This window comes from Chroicocephalus ridibundus, chromosome 6, assembly GCF_963924245.1.
Source record: "Chroicocephalus ridibundus chromosome 6, bChrRid1.1, whole genome shotgun sequence".
NCBI lineage: Eukaryota > Metazoa > Chordata > Aves > Charadriiformes > Laridae > Chroicocephalus > Chroicocephalus ridibundus.
The window spans coordinates 40,854,381-40,875,026 of NC_086289.1; the positions used below are offsets into that span (position 1 = coordinate 40,854,381).

The following is a 20,646-nucleotide window of genomic DNA, read 5'->3' on the forward strand; positions in this document are numbered from 1 at the left end:
TGAGAGGGAGGCATTGGTGTGGGTTTTTTTGGTAAGAGTCACTGCTGTTTTATGCCCAGACTTTGGCGTAGGCAGGACTGATGGCATTGTTTGTGCTGTTGGGTATGCCATTTCGTCTCTTGAGTCTGTATAGATGAGAAGTTCTGCTACACAGTTCAAGAGGATGGGCGATTGCTGTTTAGCAAACACTGAAGAATGAACTCTGAAAATGTCAGAAGACTTCAACAGGTGTTGTGAAAATGGTACAAGAAGCTCCTACTAGCCGTGACTACGGGAAGACTGTGAGGCCAGTGTGGAAAAGGTTGAAACATGATCTCCAGATTCTGATTGCTGGGATAGCATCTCCAAAACCCTTAGCTGGCGCTGCAAAGTGATTGTAAGAGCCTGTAGATCTCTGCAAAATTAAACTCTCAGGAGGATATGGGAACTCCTGCCTGATGGTTTAAATGATCTTGGATTTGGATCTCAGTCCGCAGTTAGATGTGGAGATTGGCTCTCTAGTGAAGTGTGTTTTTCTGACAGTCTGAGAACTGAAAAACTGCACAAGGTAGAGATAAGTATTCTGTGTCAAAATAGTGTGATTAAATCAGCTTCTGTCTCAAGTGTCTGATACTGTACTGTAGATTTTGTGATACAGATTTGGTTATGGGAAGAAATGCATCTGCGTGGTTTGTTTTTTTTTTTTTTTTTAAGGCAGATGCCTGTGATGTAACTGGAAGTGAAGCAAAACACATTTTAAAAAAAGCCTCTAGCTAATACTCATTTTCCGAAGCCTATTCATTAAAAACTGCATTACTGTGAGCACTTGATCTGGTATTCTGATTTGCTGTATAAAGTCCAAGTTCAGTTCATGCCTTAATCTGTAAAATTCCTATCTTTGGCCCATATTACATCAACTTGCTTCATTGTCTCCCATGAAATATCTTGGAGCCTGATGCTTTAGCTGGAACTGGCTGAATCCTCACTTCGAATAATGAGTTTTCTTTTTCAGTGAAAGCGATGACATAGTTATCAGCCTTAAGAGCTAATTCCAGAAAACATGACCGTGTCTTTCCTCAGTTTGAATGGCTATGCCATGTTCCAGTACCCATGAACTTAGTTTATTAAGCTAATTAAGTCAGTGTAGTGGGAAAGGAAGGGAAATAAGGTGATGCTGTAAAAAGCTGGAGGGAGATAAAAGGATAAATGACCAGCTTGGCCAAGTTGTATTGTTTAGTTTGAGTCCCTGAAGACACCTGCAAATTTATCCCAAGGAAAACAAATTAAAAGATGTCTAGTGAGAAGTTTGTCGTCTGTCTTGTCTTCTCCAGGCTCTATTGGTAAAGCTGAGTCCCTGCAGTTGCTTGTTCAGGCAGGCCCTTAAGTGCCAAGGAAATCCTTTCTGGTTATGCTCCACCTGATGAAGTTTAAGGTGAGGCATAATGAGACCATGCCCTCTGCTGGCATTGGTTTACATCCAGTGGCCTTATTTGCTTTGGCACTGCTTTCCTCCAAAGCTGCTTCAGCACTATTGGTATAAGCCATTTTCCATCCATCTACCACAGCGTGTTCATCAGCTTTGTCCTCTCCTCTGCTGACCTCCTTGGAGGTGTCACGAGTGGCACTGAGGACCAGCACCAAAGTGCATTGCTGTTTCTGCCTTGTGGTCCTGAAGAAGGATGAAACGTAGTAGTACCATCACCCCATGTACAAGAGTTGGGATCTCTCTTAACTGTGGTCATGGTGTGGAAATGCACTTTTTTTCTGTGAATCCTCACTGGAAGGATGGCCTCTTCACTACTGGTGAGACTGCAGGTGGTGTATCCACCTGCCTACAGAGCTGTTGGGTGCTGGAAACATCAGCTCAGGCTTGTTTTTACCCACTGTTTATTGCAGACAGCACCTGGACTCCAAATCCCTCTTGTTTTGTGGTCTGAAAGCCGGTACCATTGGTGGTTTCTGTTTTGACCTGAACTGATGTTTTGGTTTGAGCAGGAGTAGCCATCTCATCTCCTTGGAGGACTTTGAGGGACTCATCATCTGGGAATAGGAGGAGCCTGGACCAGGTTGCTCTGAAGATGCCTTCATGGGGATTTTGCCTACTCCTGCTTTCTTCATGAGACATCAGCAGGCAGGCTGATGACTTACTGGAGCATTACAGAAGAATAAACCCTCTTGCCTAGGATGTTCATCCTCTACTTGCAGATCCCGGGGTGGGCATTTTTAAGACTGTTCCTGAAGTAGCGGTAGTGAAGAAGAAGAGGGTGCTAGGTGTATGAGCCAGTTGGGCCTGGGAAGAAGCTACTGACTGCTGCCTTGCATGGATGGGCTCCAACAAGGCTTCTTCATAGATGTGATAGCATAAAGGGACTTGGTGGCAGTGGCAAACACCTGTTAGTCTCCCAAGATAACTGTAATCACAGCATGTTAATCTAGTAGATTAACTTGATTCCCAAAGGTACTGGAGAGGCGTGCATTGAAGTGAATAACTGCTTAACTACCAGAAGTGTCTTTGACTGAATTATTTAACTTTTGCCTTTGCCGTTGCACTTTCTTACAGGTTGGGGGTCTCATAGGTGCTTACAGAAACGCACATGAGCTGGATGGGTGTTTGTGTGCTTTACCTAAAACACTGAAAATGGGACTACTGAGCTTTGGTAGAGAAGGCAGGTAGAAGTTGCTTCATCGGACACTTCTCAATTCCCAGTATTTGTGTGCTTATGTGTTTTTATTAATTTGTGAGGAAGAAAAATTTAAGTTAAGCAGTAGTCTAGCTCTTCCCTGCCCCATTCTCAATGGCCCAGGAAAATGTTGTATTTTGCTGGTGCCAGATTGCTTTCAGTGGGGAGACATGCTCATACGATACACACTAGAACCATTTCCACCCATGCTTACCAGCAGAGGTGAGTAGCTGGGAAGATGGGGCAAGACCTAGGTTTTCCAATACGAAATTGGAATTAGGTCTCTCTGGTAAATCAAAATACGTAAATTAGCTCAGAAGGAGTCGGTTCATGTTCTGGTCTGTTATAATATCAAGGAGCGTTAGATTCTAGTATGTGCTAGCTTTGTCACCCCTGCCGCTTTAACCGAAATGCAGAAGTACTGACTATTGTGGGAAGACTGGCCACTCGTGTTTTGGATCTTTTGCCCGAAAACTCAAACTGGAGTCAAATAGAAAGTATCATTTGTAAAGAGGAAGTAAATGTATCTCGGTTTCAGGTGGAGAAGTGCTAAATGTGCTAGTCAGGACCAACCTGCTAATGGTAGCTGATCTTGGAAACATCAACTCTTGAGTGACAAAGGTATGGCAAGCGATGGAGAACTAAAACAAGAGTGTTTAGTGCATCCTATGGAGCTATGTAGCTGAGAGCTTAAAGGCGAAGTTCTTGGGCATGTCATCTTCAGAGATTGTCTAACCAAGAGCAAAACATCGCTGCTTGTTTAGTAGCACATATGGAGACAGACACTCAAAGCGACCTTGTTAGTCATAGTGATAAGCACGTAATGTAGTGGCTGATAGCAGCTAGTTCTCCCATGACTTTTAAAAATCACCGATAGATTTATATTTTGCCTCTTTGTACAGGTGTACCTGTTGTAGTGAATAATCTAACTTGTACCTTTCCAGCTGTTGGATCATCATCTGTCAAGATCTGCTTAAGTTGAATATACTTAAGCTGTCAACGCCTCATCTTCTCACTAAAAGCTTCCTGTTGCGTGGAAGGACAGCAGAGACCTTCAGAGTCTGACTTTATCTTAGTACTGGTCAGCAAGCATCTGACTGGTAGAAACCATCTCTATACAGCAGTAATGAATCCACTACGATAGGAGTCCTGTACTCGTAGGGTGGTTTTGCTCAATTACAGCTATTTCTGTATGCAAATAAAGAAAAGCATTCTGTTACGCGGGAAGCTGTGGGGGAAGATGTCCTCAGTTGATAAATATTACTCACCTAAGCTGCGTTGCACAGGATGTCCGTTAGGTTTGGCTACTGCTTGGCAATGTGCAAAAAAGGTCTCTTTATGCCTTGTGATTACAGGTTTAAAACTTGTTTAATTTATGTGTCATCTGCTTTTTTGTAGGTATGATTGTTTTAAAACCAACTTTCGATAAGGAGTGACTTAAAACTGAGTTTGATTAGTACAGAGTTTTGTGTATTGTGTGGGAGAACTGGTGAAAATGTCTTTGCAATGTAACCAATGATGTACCGTTGTGCAAACAAGTTTTGTTTGATATTACTGATTTGTTTTTGACCAGATGATGATATTAGTCTAACTAATGTGCTACTAGTGAATATTAAAGCAAGCTTGTTCTTTGTGTTCTTCCTTCCCCAGGACAAAATGTTTCACTTTTGGGTAAATACATTCTTCATAGGACTGGATGAAAATTCAGACAAAGTAGAAAATGGAAGTCTAGTTGCAGATCAGGAACTTGATGGTATTTTCAGTACAGAGCGCTCAGATAATGATAAGGAATATTTAATCCTTACATTAACAAAAAACGATCTAGACAAAGCAAATAAAGACAAAGCCAACAGATATTTCTCTCCAAACTTCAAGGTCAGTATATATTATGTGTAAACAAAACTGAAAAGCTGCATGACGTTATCTGATTTGTCTGTCTTGCCTTATGGAGGAACCATTTGAAACTGCTGTCTGTGGGAATTGAATTCGTGTGTTAGTATTGCCACCACTTCCGAAGCTAGAAGCTTTGCGAAATATATCTGCTTTTTGGGAAGTCGGTAGATGTTGAGAGACTGGGAGTAAAAGCTTTGGGTTGTTTCAGGTATTTATCAGAGCTGTGAGAGATGAGTAGTAGGAGACCCAGGTAGCATCTTTCCTGTACCAGCTGCATTGCCATGAGCACTGAGCTTTACACACTAATTCCTGAGTTGATTTGCAGAGGTGCCCGTTTCCCGGGAATAACCTCAGACCTACGAGTTCAGCTTTGAGGAATGCAAGCCATTGCCAGCACTGTTTTTAAAAATGAAAAAGGCATTTTTAAGAATTTTAGTGCTTTCTAACTTGCTCATAAAATATCAGTTACACCCCAGCAGTGCTCGTTTGAAGGTAATGGGCATTGTTGGAACGTTGCTTGGATCGGACTTTTAAAACACGCACGCGTGTCATCAGTTAGTGTTTTGTTCAATCCTGTGCACTCTTATTACGATCTCTCTGTGTGCTTGCAGGCATCTAGAAGGTAGCGGCCATGCCACGCTAAGCTTTTTGACCACCCTGCAGTGGCACGGCCCGCTGCTGTAACGAAGGAGTACCAGGGGTTGGCGCAGATATGCGGAACTCCTTCAGCTGGACTTGACAAACTGCTGCTTTGTCCGTTCTTTATTTTGTCAGAGGTGGTAGTGAGAGGCTGGCTAACCTCAGAAGAGCTCTTTATTTCCTCCTTTCCAGAGTAGAGAGAGGAGCGCTCCTGTGATTCAGTGTAGCAAAAGAAGCCACGCTGTTAAAAATTGCATTGTTACCTGTGCTCGGTTAAAAGTCCAGGTTCCCTTTTTAAATGTTGTTTTTTCCTTTCCCAGGTGAAGCTATTTTTCACAAAAACAGTAGAAGAGCCATCAAATCCAGAGGCTAGCAGTTCAACTTCTGTAACACCAGATGTTAGTGACAATGAACCTGATCATTATAGATACTCTGACACCACTGACTCTGATCCAGAGAATGAACCTTTTGATGAAGATCAGCATACACAGATTACAAAAGTCTGAATATTTTTTTTATCGGAGATAAAAAAAAAAACCACACAAAAAAAAAACCAACCACGAAGAGTGACAAACTTGAATAAACTGAAAAAAGGACCTTTTTAAATGGCAAAAGGACGTAGTGTCAGATTACCAATTATAGGAGAACAATTCTTTCCTGACCAATCTTGTTTTGCCCTATAAATCTACAGGGTTTGACACTTGTCCAGTTGGAGGAGAAAAAAAAGGTTACTTAGCTCTGATATGTATATACCTTTTTGTGTCAAAAGGACATTAAAACTTCAATTAGGAACTATAAACATGGCACTTTCCCATTTTATTCCAGTTTTATAAAAGTGGAGACAGACCTAATGTGTATACGTAGGAATTTTTCCTTTTGTGTTCTGTCACCAAACGAAGTTTCAGAAATATACAGGTTCACATCCTGCCCCTTTTTTTGCACTTGTGTGGCAACAGAAAAGTCTGCAGTTGGCTAAGAGATGTCTCCAGAAGGTTTTACTACATTCTAATGCATGTATTTTGGATGGGGATGGAAAGTAATGCTCAGAAAGGAATATAGTCTGCTGGAGCTTGGCCTGTGTACCATATCCGGCTATTTACATGCACCTTTCTTTAGCATGCTACCGTAATTCATCCTGGACAAGTGAAGAGTCGCCGCTGTCACTGCTTGTTGTTTGTGCATTTTATTTTTTTAAGTGTAATGGTGCTAGAAAAGGCAGCTAGAGGGAGTGATTCTGTAAAGGGGTACAGGAATGAACCTTCACAACATCCTAAAGACCCACAAATGAAGGGAGAAAAATTACTGGGGTCACAGAAAGGAAACACAGCAACAATGACTTAACCATACAAATGTGGAGGCTATCAACTCAAATGTGGGCTTGAAACAAATTGTTACCAAATTTGACAATGAATTATTAATTATTTTTTTTTTCTGAATTGTAATGGCTGCTCCATCTCCTGTGTAATCAAGGCCAGTGCTAAAAGTCAGATGCTATTAGTGCATACATCAAGTCGGCATCTTACATTTATTATATTAGTTTTTCAATCATATTCCTGCTGTGAATACTTCATATGCTGCCTTGCAAGCTTTTTTTTCCTCATTAATATAAAAATATTTTGTAATGGTGCACAGGAAATTCAATTTCAATTGGAGATTCTCCGGGTTAGTGTTTGTTTTGAAGATTTATGATGCATTTATTCAATCAAACCTCTGTCAGTCGTTCCACCCCTTTGACCTTACACATTCTATTACAATGAGTTTTGCAGTTTTGCACACTTTTTAAAAAAAAAAGAAAAAAAAAGTCATTAACTGTTAGGGAATTTTACTTGAATACTCAGTACCTACAATGTTTTGAAAACAGACATTACACATGATGCTCCGAGGGCTGGAGCCCCTCTGCTGTGAGGACAGGCTGAGAGAGTTGGGGTTGTCCAGCCTGGAGAAGAGAAGGCTCGGGGGAGACCCTGGAGCCCCTTCCAGTCCCTAAAGGGGCTACAGGAAAGATGGGGAGGGACTTTTTACAAGGGCCTGTAGTGATAGGACAAGGGGTAATAGCTTCAAACTGGAAGAGGGGAGATTTAGATGAGATATCAGGAAAAAATTTTTAATTGTGAGGGTGGTGAGCCCCTGGCCCAGGTTGCCCAGAGAAGCTGTGGCTGCCCCATCCCTGGAGGGGTTCAAGGCCAGGTTGGACGGGGCTTGGAGCAGCCTGGTCTGGTGGGAGGTGTCCCTGCCCAGGGCAGGAACTAGATGGTCTTTAAGGTCCCTTCCAACCCAAACCATTCTGTGCTATAGAGGAAACCAGTGTTGCAGTAAATTCTGAACACTGTGTGTGTATGAAGACGTGTACTTTTAAAAAGCAAAGCGTGTCCTAAATACATGGTTTGCTATTAAAACAAACAAATGAAAAACAACAAACCACCCAACGAATTGGATTTCTAAACTGGCAGTGTTGTATTATTTGTTTGTAGGGATATAGCCAGGAGTAGGGATTGAGATTCACTTTCGGTATATAATTGCCCAGACTGCAGATGACTTAAGAGTACAATTACTGTTGCATACAAATGTGAAGTCGCTGACAAAATTCTTCTCTCTAAAGTACGCCATGAATAGCTGTCCCCAAATTGACACTTTTTTTTAGGATGTAATACACACACCACACCCCCCCACCTTTTAATTAACTTATTGGTGCTGACGTTGAAGTTCAGTAGCTGTGTTCTCGCCTAGATAACAACTGTGTATGGAATCTGTAAGGGCCCTGTACAACAGCATTAATGGTAAGAATTTGAATGAGACAAGGCAGGATTTCCAGTAATTACTATTGGTAAACGAAGGTATAAAATGCTTTTTTTTTTTTTTTTTTTTTTTTTTTGGTATCTGTTGGTCAGTTTTACTCATCGGATTCATGATTTTAACTTCTAACAAAGCTGATAAATATTTTCTGACTTCTAGGTTTAATTAGACTTTAATAGCTTAATGGATCAAGATTGCTGGTTCCAGCGCTCATTATTCCCACTGTTATTGACGAGCAGGAGGTGGTTACCTTGGGACGTGACGTTTAACTCTTACCCTTCGAATCGTGTTTCACCTTGTCTGTTTTTTAACAGTCGAAAGTTGTGTTGGCTAATAAACAAAAATGTTCATGCTTTAAAAGTATTTGGATATTGACACTGCTCCGTGTCCCACTTTGGATAATAAAAATTGGATTGGCGCGGTTCCGGTATGTAACGCTGAGGGCTGGATTGGAAATCATGATGCGATGGGCTTTTGCACTGTTATTTTTCCTTTGGAATGTGAAGGTTGGAATGAGGGTTTTGATTACTCTTTTTTTTTTTTTTTTTTTTTAAAATGTTTCGATGTCTTTGAGAAGCCTTGCTTACATTTTATGGTGTAGTCATTGGAAATGGAAAAATGGCATTATATATATATATATTATATATATAAATATATATTATACATACTCTCCTATACTTTATTTCAGTTACCACCCCCATAGAAGTTGACAAGAATTACTATGACTGAAAGGTTTTTGAGTCCTTATTAAAACTTTATTTATGACAGTATTCATAATTAGCTTGAACTGCATTCTGTAGGTAATCTTTCCTTGAGTTTCTGGACTGTATGCTTAAACCTTTTCGGATGCGCAACAGCTTACATGTCTGAAACTACTTGAAGGCATCACTTCGGTAAGAGCTTACTGTTAGGCCCTGAAGAAGCATCCCCTAGTCATTGGTAGCCCCACTCAAACTATTTGCCACGGCTATTAAAGGGCGGTTGTCTAAACAGCAGCCGCATTCGTTCCTGCGGCACACATTGTAAACTGAAGTGGAGTTTACATGCAGCATCAAATGTTTCAGCTTTCCAAAAAAAAAAAAAAAAAGATGCTGGTGTGCAAGTTCCATGTTTAGTCATAGCAAACGTGTGCAATATCTTTAACGATGCCTGTGGTTGCCACAAAGTGCCTCGTTTACCTTTTAAATACTGTTAGAAAGTGTCATGCATGCAGATGGATGGGGTGGAACTGTGCACTAAAAGGGGCTCCAACTGCAGTGTTTGGCAGAGCTGCCTTTCTCTGCCGGTTCAAATTTTCAGTCTGTTTTCACATAGCATATATATATAGAGATACTAAAAGGAAAAAAAAAAAAAAAATCAGTCTGTTAAGCAGCCTTATTCTGATTCAGCCTCTTCAAATACTATTGTGCTGTGCAACAGTGGCTCTGTGTGTAATGCTATGCACTGAGAATACACAAAACCCAAGTATGACATGTACAGGATAATGCCTCATACAAATCAGATGTCCGTTTGTTATTGTGTTTAACAACCCTTTATCTCTTAGTGTTAAAACTCCACTTAAAACTGATTAAAGTCTCATTCTTGTCACTGTGTGGGTGTTTCATTGAAGCATTTTGAGTATGGAAACGGTCATCTAAAACATTTTGCTTGTAAGCCCTGAAATTTTGAGCATGATGGTAGAGCCAAAGGATGCTCCTCGTGCGTCAGGGGATTTTTAAGGGAACTGCAGCTTAAAACCCTTTTACGTTCAGAAGCTGTAAACAAGTGTAGGCATTGGTAGTGCAGATTGTGCCCAGGGAGATCAAACCCTTTACTGTGGTGCTGCCCCGGTGAGATGCATCACCGCTTTCTTGGGGAACCAAGCCATTTTTAGTCTCCCGAGTAAGAGAACTCTCTCCAAAATGTGCGTTACCTTATTTTTAGCGCTGACCGATGCGTCTCCAGCAAAATAAGTCAAAATTGCAAGTCAAACCTGAAAAGTCTTTTCCTAAAGTGGCTTTAAACTGGCAATGAGATGCATTTGTTTTTTTTTCTTCCCAGTGGAAAAAGCATGCTCAACAGGTATACTGAGCACGTAGCCTGGGGTTCCTTCTGTCTTGTTGCTCATCCGTTTTCAAACTAGACTTTAAACCGGCACTTTACTTAAAACGTAGTAGTGTTCTCCGTTTCTGTTAGGGTTACCCTTCAAGCCTCTGGGAAAGAAAGACTGGTGGCTTGGTGCATAGCCTCCGCGTTCCCGGTGATGGCGAGGAGCCAGGGCACTGTTCCGCGCCCTGTTGAGTCCTGGGGACGCTGAATTAGGTTACTTTAGGTAACTCTCGGTTTTTCCTCCTTCCTTTGCGCTGCTCTTAACGCCTCTAGCCCCGTGTTGCGTCTGGCTGAGCGCCTCCAAAGAAACGTGTCCCTCAAGTAGAAGTTTTGTGCTGCGTGGCCAGTTCTGCCCTTCGGTGGCGAGAGAAGTGGGAAGTAGTTTGGGTGCTTTGCGGGGGTGGAGCGTTTGCCAGCTCTGTCTGGCCCTTCCAGGTGAACAACACCGTTAGGGGATGGCACAGTTAAGGGCTTTACACCATTTTAGTAAAACAGCAGGTGGTACTACCCAGTCTGTTAACGCGTGTTCCTTTTTTTTTTTTGGGTAAGCTTGTTTTTCATCCAGAAAATGCAAGTAGAGGGGGAAGGTGTAGAAAGGAAGGATGGGAAGCTTTAAGGAAAGTAGTCTGGACTGTGTTCAGTAGGTTGAGCTTCTATAAATATATAGATCTATATATACAAAGGGATTCTAGTCTGAAGACAGGCGAAAAGTTCTGTTGGGATGTGGATCGAGTGTTTCTTATTTGACTTACACTCTTGTCCTGTTGACTAAAAGTCCCGTGCTCCATTCCTTAGCAGCTAAAAGCCGCTTCTGTAAAAAAGAAGTTCGTTTTTCACGTATACGGCTACGCGTATGAGTGCTCTGGCAAGTGCCATTGACGATTGCGCTTCCCAGGACCAGGGTGGTGCTGGGTGCCTGTACGGGGGATGCTCCCGCGTGCTCCATCCCCGCACCTGGGCTTTCCGTGTCCTCTGACTCTCTCCTGCCGAAAGCTTCGGCGCGAGCGCCCTGGTGAGCTTTTGCTGTCTCCGGCGTGGGCAGCAAACAGCGACTTGGTTTATGGTTTATGCGGGTCTCTTTTTAGACAGCCGTGGAGTGATCGTTAATAATTAATTGCATCTTTTTTTTTTTTTTAAAAACTGCAGCCAGACTTGGAAATTTTAAGAAGGAATTGTATTGGTAGCAGGCTCTTTTAAAGCACTTTTTTGGGTTTTTTTTTTTCGCGGTTGGTTAGCGTTTTGGTTGTGAAACGAGTGATGACATCTGCTGGTGCCGGTGTTTTCTATATTAGTCTAACCCCATTCCCTGAGATGCCGCGCTGTCGCGATCCCCCGGCGGGTGTCCGCGTTGGGCTGCAGTGGGAGCCAGGAGGCACGGCCAGGTGCAGTTGGACCCCCGGGAGGGGTGGGCTCAAAAAAACCAGCTCCACAGGCTGAGGCCATTGATACAAGGCGGGGGCCAGGTCGTCTAACGAGCTGGCTCAATTTTTGGAAGACGTCTTCTGAAAAACGTACGGATTGCCTGCTACTTCTACTTCTTTGGTTTCTTCTCAACCGTATTCTTTGGTATCTTAAACCCCCTCTTTCCACATCTGCCCTTGGTAGTTACGGTCCTTTTTTTGTACAATTGAAAGCGCCTTGTGCTCGGCAGACGAGAAAATCCATTTATTCTGAACTGATGTGTCTACTAGAATAAAAATCCATACTTGGGTTTTTTTGCCTTTTTGGTATCTCTTGCTCCCTGCGCTTTTGAGACTTTTCCTGGTTGGGCTTTTTTATGGTGTTTCATTATTTCCCTGTGTGTTTCTTCTCATTTTCTGCTTTTCTTCTGTGCCTTCAAACTTTCTAGCCACCGGTGTCTTTGTTGCGATATAGGGCAGGTAATTCTTTTCTGCCTGTTTCTTATTTCATCTTTCTTTTTTTTATACAAAGCTTTAGTCTGAAGGCATAGTAAGGGGAAAGGCTTTTAGGCTGCTTTTCTTAAAAGAATTAGTTCTGAAAAACGTCAGGGTTGTGCAGGTTCAGCAAATGTGTTTGCCTGGGTGAGCTGCTGATGCACTGTACGAACCCGCGCGTGTTTATTCAGCCTAATGGGAACGATGAGCACATGTACTTGACTTGCGATGAGCAACCTGCATTAAAAACCCCTCGTTAATTAACTGCTGGCCTGTGTTTTCCAGCTGCAAATATTTCTGTACGGGTGGGTTGTATTGACTATGGGAAAGTAGAAGGTCTTAGCGGGGGTTATTTTTATTTTTGGAGGACTCTTGCGCTTGATAACTTACCTTGTGTCCCATAGCTGACTCCAGGTGGTGAAAATAGGTGGCACTTTGCCTTCATGAAGCATCCATTTCCTGCTTCAGAGCTTGTCCATGTGAGAGTTTTGAGTTGATAATGTTTTAGAGGCTGAAGCTTGTACTTTAAGTATAACTGACGCTGCTTTCGGCTCTGCTTTTTTTTGGCCTTTGGCCTTTTTTGGCCTTTTTTGTCCTTTTGGCCTATACTTGGCGATAGTATTTTGATTACGTGGGGTTCGGAAGATGAAGGGGCTTAAAAGCAGGCGGGAGGTGGTGGATCAGGAAATTTGAGCAGGCTGGACAGACATCAGGGGTGCCCCCCTGTCCTCCGCGATGTTTGTGTAGTGGAAGGCAAATGGCAGAAGAAAACGGGAAGGATTCTGTAATGGAAATGTGTGCACGAATGAACATTTTAAATGGAAATGACGGAGTTTCAAGGATAAGAAGGCGAAGTCTTTGATGTAAAGCAGGGTTTGGTAATGGGAGAGAGAAACCTCCTGGGTGGAGGCATGGAACTTGCGAGAAAAGGGGTGATGGCACATGTTTAGACAGATTTGCTGAGGTTTTGCAAAGATGGTATAAAACAGCTCACGAGAGGTGTCTGAGAGGCATCTGGAGGGCTGAGTTTAGGCGGGAGATGAATTTGAGAGGTCGGCTTGGGGATCATTTGCTTTAAAAGTGTTTGAAACTATGGAAACGGGATGGCTGGCAGCTATAGGCTGAGCTAGGACTGCAAACAGCTTAGGAAAATGTTGGCGTTCACGTGGGAGGATGGTGAAGAGATCATAGAAGAGATGGTAAAGATCATGCAGCAGTGAAAGCAGACTGATGACATCCACTCACAAGCGAAAAGGAGAGTTATTTCCTTCTCTGAATATTAGCACTTGGGAAGGACGTGGCTTTTTCACAAGGCTTCTCAAAATCTGGATATACAGTAAAGTATATGATTTTTGACCGTCTGAAGGTTCCGTGTTGCTTGGATCTGACTTACAGATGGGCTACTGGGCCAAACCAACTAGCGGCTGAGACACGTTGGAGAGGGCCGAGGACCCGATGGCATCCTGGATAAACTGCAGCCCCACTGGAAGAGGAAAGGGCTGGAAGCAGGTGGGAACCCCTGAACTGAGAGATACAGGGTAATAATAAAAAGCAGAAGAGGAAGGAGGACCTTCTGCCAGGTTGGGATTATTTTTATCCCAGAGGGCTGTCCATCCCCTTGGCTCTCAACTTGGCTCTTTTGCATGGAAAGGAAGGAAAAGCTTTGTACAAGATCCCAAGCTTGCAGCTCGTTTATTTTTGCCTTGCTTTGTGAACCTGCAGAGCTGCTGCTTGCAGCATGTCTCCAGGATGGTGCCCTTGCATCTTCCTGTTGAGTGCAGAGGGGTGACACCTGGTGCCATACAGGTTGCTTTATATGAGTAGAAAGTATTTTGTGTGTTGGTTATTTCTTGATGTACTGCTAGTTTTCTCTCACTGTTTAGCTGCTGATGTCTTCTTCAAAAGGCCTCCTTTTGAACCATGTGCGAGAGTTTCATCCTCTCACCAGTGGCACTCTGACATTTCTTCATGCCCTGGAGGCTCCTCCATACCCCAGAAGGATGGCCATTTCCCAAGCCTTCGATGAGAGCTTAAGCTCTGAATGTTGTTGCTTGAGCGCTCTGAGAAGACACTCTGTGACAGGTGCTGCGGAGTCAACCCTGGGCATCCCTTGTGCTGATTTACCTTGGGCAAACACGTTCCTTGGGAGGTATCTGCTGTTCTGGTGGGACAGTTGGCATGCGTCCACCACAATGTAGGGTCTTGGGCCCCTGAGGTGGCTCTGTAGTCCTCTGATGAAAGCTTGCTCCTGAGCGTGGCACACCCCGTACTGGTTTTCTCATGGGGGTTTTGCCTCCAACATTGCCTTCACTTCTCCTTCTCGCGCTGCAGGCACCAAGCTTTGGGACTGGGAGATAAGGTGCTGTGAACCATTCCTCTGACTCCTGCTTTCTTCCTAAGTTCAGTGAATAGTCTCCCACTTTGAGTCCGTTGGTCTCTTTGCCCATCAGAGACTGTTTGCTGGTTGCCGGCTTCTTGACTCAACCTCCCTCGAAGCAGGTGAAGGGGTGGCACCCAAGGGTGAAGTCCACGTGTCCTTTTCTGGCTGAGTCTGTGCTGCAGCACTCCAGGGGATGCCCTCGCTTCCCCTGGAGGTTGAAGCAAAGAAGGAAGATGCTGCAGGGAACAAGCTTTGCTGCCTTCATCTCTGCAGCTCCATCTGGCAAACTTAAGAGTCCGGGAGAATAAGATCTGGAGATCTTATTGTAGGGAAATAAGATAGGATCTGTCAAACTTCTATGTTCAAATAGCTACCCTACCTGTTTGATAAAAATCTTAGCTTTGGCAGAGCGTGTCTTGACCAGTATCTGGAAGGCGATTTGCTGCTGCTGGTGGAAGTATGAATTACTGTATGGCAGCCTGTTGTTAATGTTGCCCCTGGGTGCCCAGTTGCTGTATTAACCAAGCAGGGAGAAGCAGATCCTCCCGGCTTTGCTGCAAAGGACTGAAATCAGGGATGCCAGATGTTGACAACATGATCGGCTTCTCTGCAGTTAATTTGCCTGGCTGCTCTGCTGTTCCTCTGGAGGACAGCAAGATTGCAGCGCAGCAAGAAGTCAGGACCTCTGCATTTGTGTCTTCGGTGAAGGTCCCAACCTGTGATGATAAGCTTAGCTGGGCTTGTTGGCTCGGGTCGCGTGCTTTGCAGAGATTTTTCCCTCCCCACTTGCTCTCGTCCCTCTTATTCCCTGTCCTCATAGCAAAAAAACCCAACTTTAGAGTAGGAAATTTTGATTACTTTGGTTCAGAGCAGTGCAAGAGCACAGCTTCAGGCTCCTCTGGGGAGGTAAGACTCGTTTGTTAAGGATTTGCAACACCAGGAGACGGATGGGTGGGTGCTGTTTTGTGCGTGTGCCCTCCAGCACTTGCAGCTGGGTCTTGCTGAGGAGGTGGGAGGATGCGGCACGAGGAGGTGGATGTGCCCTGGAGCCACTTTTCGTTGGCCAGAGAGGGGCTGTGTAAAGCAACACAGCTGGGAAAGGAAATCGGTTTGGGATCCATTAAGCTTAAGACAGTCTTCTGAGAGCAGTCTGGGACCCTGCAGCAGTAACTGCACCTTCATCGAGATGCTGTGGCATGAGCTGGCAAAGTCGTATTTTCCAAAACCCAAATGACCTGTTAGTGTTAAGATGTTCAAGGCGTGGTTTTGACATATTGGTGGCCGCAGCCTGGTGTTCTTGCTTTGATACTTGTTTGCCTTTGGAAGAGCGCGTTTTTCTAAAGAAGTTCATGACCTTTTTTTTTTTTTTTTTTTTTTTCCGGATGAAACGTTGTGCCCGGTTGATCTGGTGCATGTCTATAACTGAACTTTTTATAAACCAGCCCACTTCCTGCAGCAGTTGCGTAGGAGCTGGTTTGGTCTCGCACGGTTTCAGACCCAGAACGGTAGTCAACGGGTCGGCTGTTTCTCCTGTGCCTTGAGTTTGATGCTCCGTTCTCGCTTGATACCTGCAGCTTCGGGCGATTTCTCTCAATAACGCTGCTAGTAAGATGACTCATGGCAGAAGTGGGCCAGCCGCTACTTGTCGCTTCCTTTTGACAAAACCATTGGCATTTGGCTCATTTGCGCATCTGTTTGTCGGGCTGGAATGATTTAGTTCAAATGGTGCATATTCGTGTACAGCAAAGCTTGTGAAGTGCTGTCCAGTTCCTCTCCTGCCTCTTTCCCCGTGGAGCACTCCCTTAATGAAGAATTAAAAGACCTTAGGGACCAGATGCAGCTTGATGGTGGAAATAGTTGCACAAGAGCGCGTTTGATGAATGCCTTCTGACTTTCCCAAAAAGTTGAAGTCCTTCAGACGAAAGCAAGCTTGGCTTAACCGCAGGGAGAATGGGAAGGCAAGAGGAGAGGGAGAGGCAAGGTGAGATGTGTGGCCAAGGAGGTGGAAGGGAGATAAACGATGCTGAATGCCCATAGAACTTAATATTTGAAGGAAAACCTGAAATAGAAGAATTGAATAGCCCATTGCTGACTACTTGCTTTGGATGGCTGGGGTTGGTTTGGTTTTTTTTTTTTTTTTTTTTTTTTTTAGCTCAGCATCTTTCCGTAAAGCCTTAAAATATAAGAATAACAGTTTTGAGGGTACATCTGTGTAACCGTACAACCGTTTGGGTTTCTGGCTTATTGAAATGGGTGTCCTGCCTCTGTGGCTGGAGCTGACTGTTCAGGGATGAGTAAGAACAGGGTACGCACATACGAGACCGGCCCGTAACCAAAGACAGTTGGTGGCCAGGGACTTCCTGAGCCTGAAGTGGTTTGTCTATTTAGCAACCTTCGATAACATTCGCCTTCAAAGCCCAGGTCCTGTTCCCCCTCAAATTGATGTATAAAGCCTTTGCATCCACTGCATCTTCGGACAAGGGGTTTCACAGGTCCTATGACCTTTTGGTTGAAGCGAGGAAGCATCTCCTTAACTTCACTTGATCACTCCTCGTCCTCGTGGTGGAAGAGAGAGTGGAAGGTCAGTCCTTCCTCCTCCATTTTGTGCCACTTGCCGATCTGTAGATCTCTGGCAAAGACACCCCCAGGCTGAAGACTTCTAGTCTGAACTTCACACAACACTTCCAGAAGAAAGACACCTCCAGAGTTTTATGCCGTGGCAAAAGTCAGCCTTTTCAGAGCAATTTGCGTGGCAACTGTATTCTGCCTTGTCGCGTAAGGTGCAGCTGTGACTACTGGACTTGTGCAGAGTTTGCATTTCCCAAGAGATCACGCGGTTTTGCATCATCCCCTTTGTGACCCGGCAGCGGGGGGATATGGTTAGGGGCAGCGCGGTGGCAGTTTGGCGGGGAGACGGGTGCGGATGGTTTTCCCCAGGGGGTTTGTGTGGCTGAAGTCCTGCCTGTGCAGTTGCCGTAGGTCCATGGGCTGTTGCATGTGCCCTGGCTGCCTGTCAACGCCGGCGACGTGCCGTTATTGCTAAAACGCTTTTTCTGTCTGGTCTGCATGTGGAATTTAAATTCGTAAGATCAAAGTCAGCAGTTTCTATTGCAAGCGTGTGTTTTGTGTTTTCTTGTTTGTTTGTTTGGTTTTTTTTAATTGAAGCCCGTTAAGTAGTTTAATTGGGAGACAGTTGCTCTTGAATAAGTGTTTTGAATTAATAAGCTGGTTTAGCCCTGCTCGTGCCTAATAACGCTTTTTTTTATCTCACGTGAGAGTCGGTCCTCACCTGTTTTCTCTTTCTTTGCTGCATTTGTGCGATGACCCAGGCTTTCATTCCCAGTAAGTCTTTGCTTGCTCAGGGCCACGGGACGCCGCTGCCCTCCTACCTACCCCCTTCAGCGCTGTGCGGGCGGCTGGGAAAGGGTTAATCCTCCCCGCAGGGCCGTCTCCCCAATGCCCGCTGAAATAAGAGTGGTGGTTGTGCTCTACTCCCAGCTGTCAGGGCTCAGTCGAAGCCCCAGAGGGAGTTTTACAGCCTCTCGGCTGCTCGGTGTCCGTACGGGTGCCCGGTGCCCGTGCAGACATGGCGTGCACGAGCATCACCCGGCTGCGGCCTCTGGGCGCTTCTGTCTCGCCAGGACTGCAGGGGTTTTTTTTTTGTTCCATTTGCTGCCGAAAGTTGACTTTTTATCTTAATCTGTGGTCTCTCACCGCGAGCTGATGTGGTCCCCGCTGTGATTTCTGCTGCGCCGTGTTGGTGCTTCGGACCCACCGTGCTGGGCGTGGGTTGCAGGGCTGCTGCAGAACAGCTCTGATCTCAGAAAGTCTGTTTTCCTTTAGCCTTTCTCCCTCCTTCCTTGCGGAAATAATTAGAAGTAGAAGCTCTTTGTGCGATGAATGCACTAGCTGCTGCTCTTGATTTCCTTATGTTGGTATTTATCTCCTCAAGGTTGGAAAAAGCAACCGTAATGCTGTGATCTGACCTCCTCAGACTCCCTCAGTTGGAGCCGCGTCCTCAAGTTGAGGAATGGCATCTTCTTAAAGACTTTTTTTTTTCCCCTGATGCAAAATATGCCGATGTTGGACCATTTCAGCCTGGAGGCAGCAGATACCTGGCCTCCATCTAAGCGCTTTTATCGCAGGAGCCTCTACCAAAGCTTGAGGCCATGTCCAGCACCTGTGGCCCTCAACCGGTGTAAACTGCGTGCCAGTCCATAGCGAATCGTAAATCCATGGTGAGCGCCAGCAGCCTGGCTCTCTCCTTCGTGGACGTGGCCTTTCAGCACAGAGTTTGTCCTTCTTGGTGTGACAGCAGAGGCCAAATAACGAAACCGCTTCCAGCTCCTGCTGTTACGAGGTGCTGATCTCCCGGCACGGGGCGGAACCTCCCAAGGGGTGGTTTCCTCTTGACCTTCTCATCTTCCTCCTTGCAGCTTTTCCTTCTTTTCTGATTTAGCTGGATTCCTGGTAACGCATAATTATTGAGTTGGTTCCTCAATATGGAGCCTGAACTGAATTTTTTTTTTTCTTTTTCATCTGACAGGTGAGTGTCTTCACCGGTGCATCCCTGACACTCGCCAGCAGCGCAGGGAACAGCGAAGTCTGGAACCCACCAGCTTTGCACTGGACTTGTGTGTGTTTGGGCTTTGCCCATTGTTGCACGGGGGTCTTTTGGCTTTTCGAATTAAATGAGGGATAACCTAACCCTTGTATGCCCCATAGATGGAAATACCTTTCTTGCAGCTCCGTGAGGGGTGGGATATGGGTCAAAACAGCAGATGTTTACTACCTTATCTAGGTGGTGTCTTCCCCCTCCAGGCTGTCAGAGTTGCTCGAAGGGCTGGAGGGGCTGACGGTTTCTCACTCCTATGAAAAACTAGAGGATTAAAAATTCCCAGCCCTTTTCTATACCGGGACGATCAAAGAGAACATGTGATGTTGTTCAGGGTTTGGCATCCTCTCGTGGGTGCCACAGGTGGAGCATCTTGCGTGCAATTGCATGGGGATGCTGGTGCCTTGGGTTCAACTCTCGGTCTTGTTGGGCGCTTCTGTCTTGCCAGGACTGCAGGTTTTTTGGTTCCATTTGCTGCCGAAAGTTGATTTTTTATCTTAATCTGTGGTCTCTCGCTGTCTCTTGGGTGTAATCAAGACTGTCTTCCCACCATAGCCTGGCGCAGAGCTCCTCCTCCATTTCTGCCCTCCTCTACCCACGACACCTCCTCATGGGCCCTGCTGCTTGCGCAGCGCGTCACCCATTTGAATGGATGTTTTCCCATGAAAAAGCGTTGCCAAGTCAGTGATTATTTTTTTTCTTTTTTTTTCCAAAAAAACCTCCCGTCACGGGCTGGAAAGATTTCTCAGCCGTTCAATTTAATAGCAACGAGCCTCCAGGCTGTGCTGTAAAATCTGCCCGCGAGCCTATTTAATAGAATAGGAAATTCCCTCCACCACCCAGCCCGTAAATGGATCGAGAGGGTATTTTCACCTCCAAAAGACCCTAGGCAGAGGGCTGCTAATACTGGTTTTATTCCAAAACACATCCCCCTCCCTGGAGGGGCCAGGATGCACAGGCATGCAGAGCAACATCTCCGTGGCCAAAGAGCCGGAATCTGATGCGGTAGGAGATTATCCAGGAATTAAATTGAGTGGCCAGAAGGGAGCTGGGGCTGCTTGAAATCACAGGGGCTTATCCACGCACATCTGCGTGACCAACGCTGAGGTCTCGCGTTAAAGGTTGCTGGTTTGCCGTAGCTGCTCGCTCTCTGGGGATGTGACGGCCACCAAAACTGGGCATCAGGGACCTCTCAAAGGCGCCCTGGTCTGGGTTAGAGGGTTATCCTCGTTTCCCACACAGCTGTCAAGAAAGCTTTTGCTTTCTCAAAGACACGTTATTTGGGCTATGTGTTCACGCTGCTCTGTCGCAGGACCTGAGTGTTTTAGCTTCGGGTGCAAATCATTTAGTTGTCGGTGTGCTACGTGCTGCTGGCTCAGGTTTTCTGACCCGTGTTTGATTAACGAAGTCACCAGTGGAATTTCCAAGCATCTAAGCCCCTCTGGTAGGGGATTTAAGCTGAAGGTCGATGAAACGCGGGGTTGCCCTTCCTTTTGCTCTCAGAAAAGAGCCTGAAGTCTCCCAAAATACTCCAGATGCTTCTGAAAACGGAGCTCCCCGTTTGCCTTCCTGTAACCAAAACCCGTGATGCTAAACAGATTCAACTGAACTGAGACCACCTCCCAGGGAAATGAAAATCTGGTGATCTGTGACTAATTAGAACAGAATAGAATATTTTCAGCT

At 45.1% G+C, this 20,646-nt stretch overlaps 1 protein-coding gene across 1 annotated transcript in view; it reads left to right on the top strand.

Moving 5' to 3' along the window:
- PTEN (phosphatase and tensin homolog) overlaps positions 1 to 9,577 on the top strand; it is a gene marked incomplete at its 5' end in the record, with an annotated part of 50,579 nt that extends 41,002 nt beyond the window's left edge. The window contains 2 exons of the mRNA XM_063338216.1: positions 4,311 to 4,535; positions 5,513 to 9,577. Coding sequence (XP_063194286.1) covers positions 4,311 to 4,535; positions 5,513 to 5,698 — 411 coding nt within the window. The remainder of the gene's footprint in view (positions 1 to 4,310; positions 4,536 to 5,512) is intronic.
- Between the last annotated feature and the right edge of the window lie 11,069 nt (positions 9,578 to 20,646).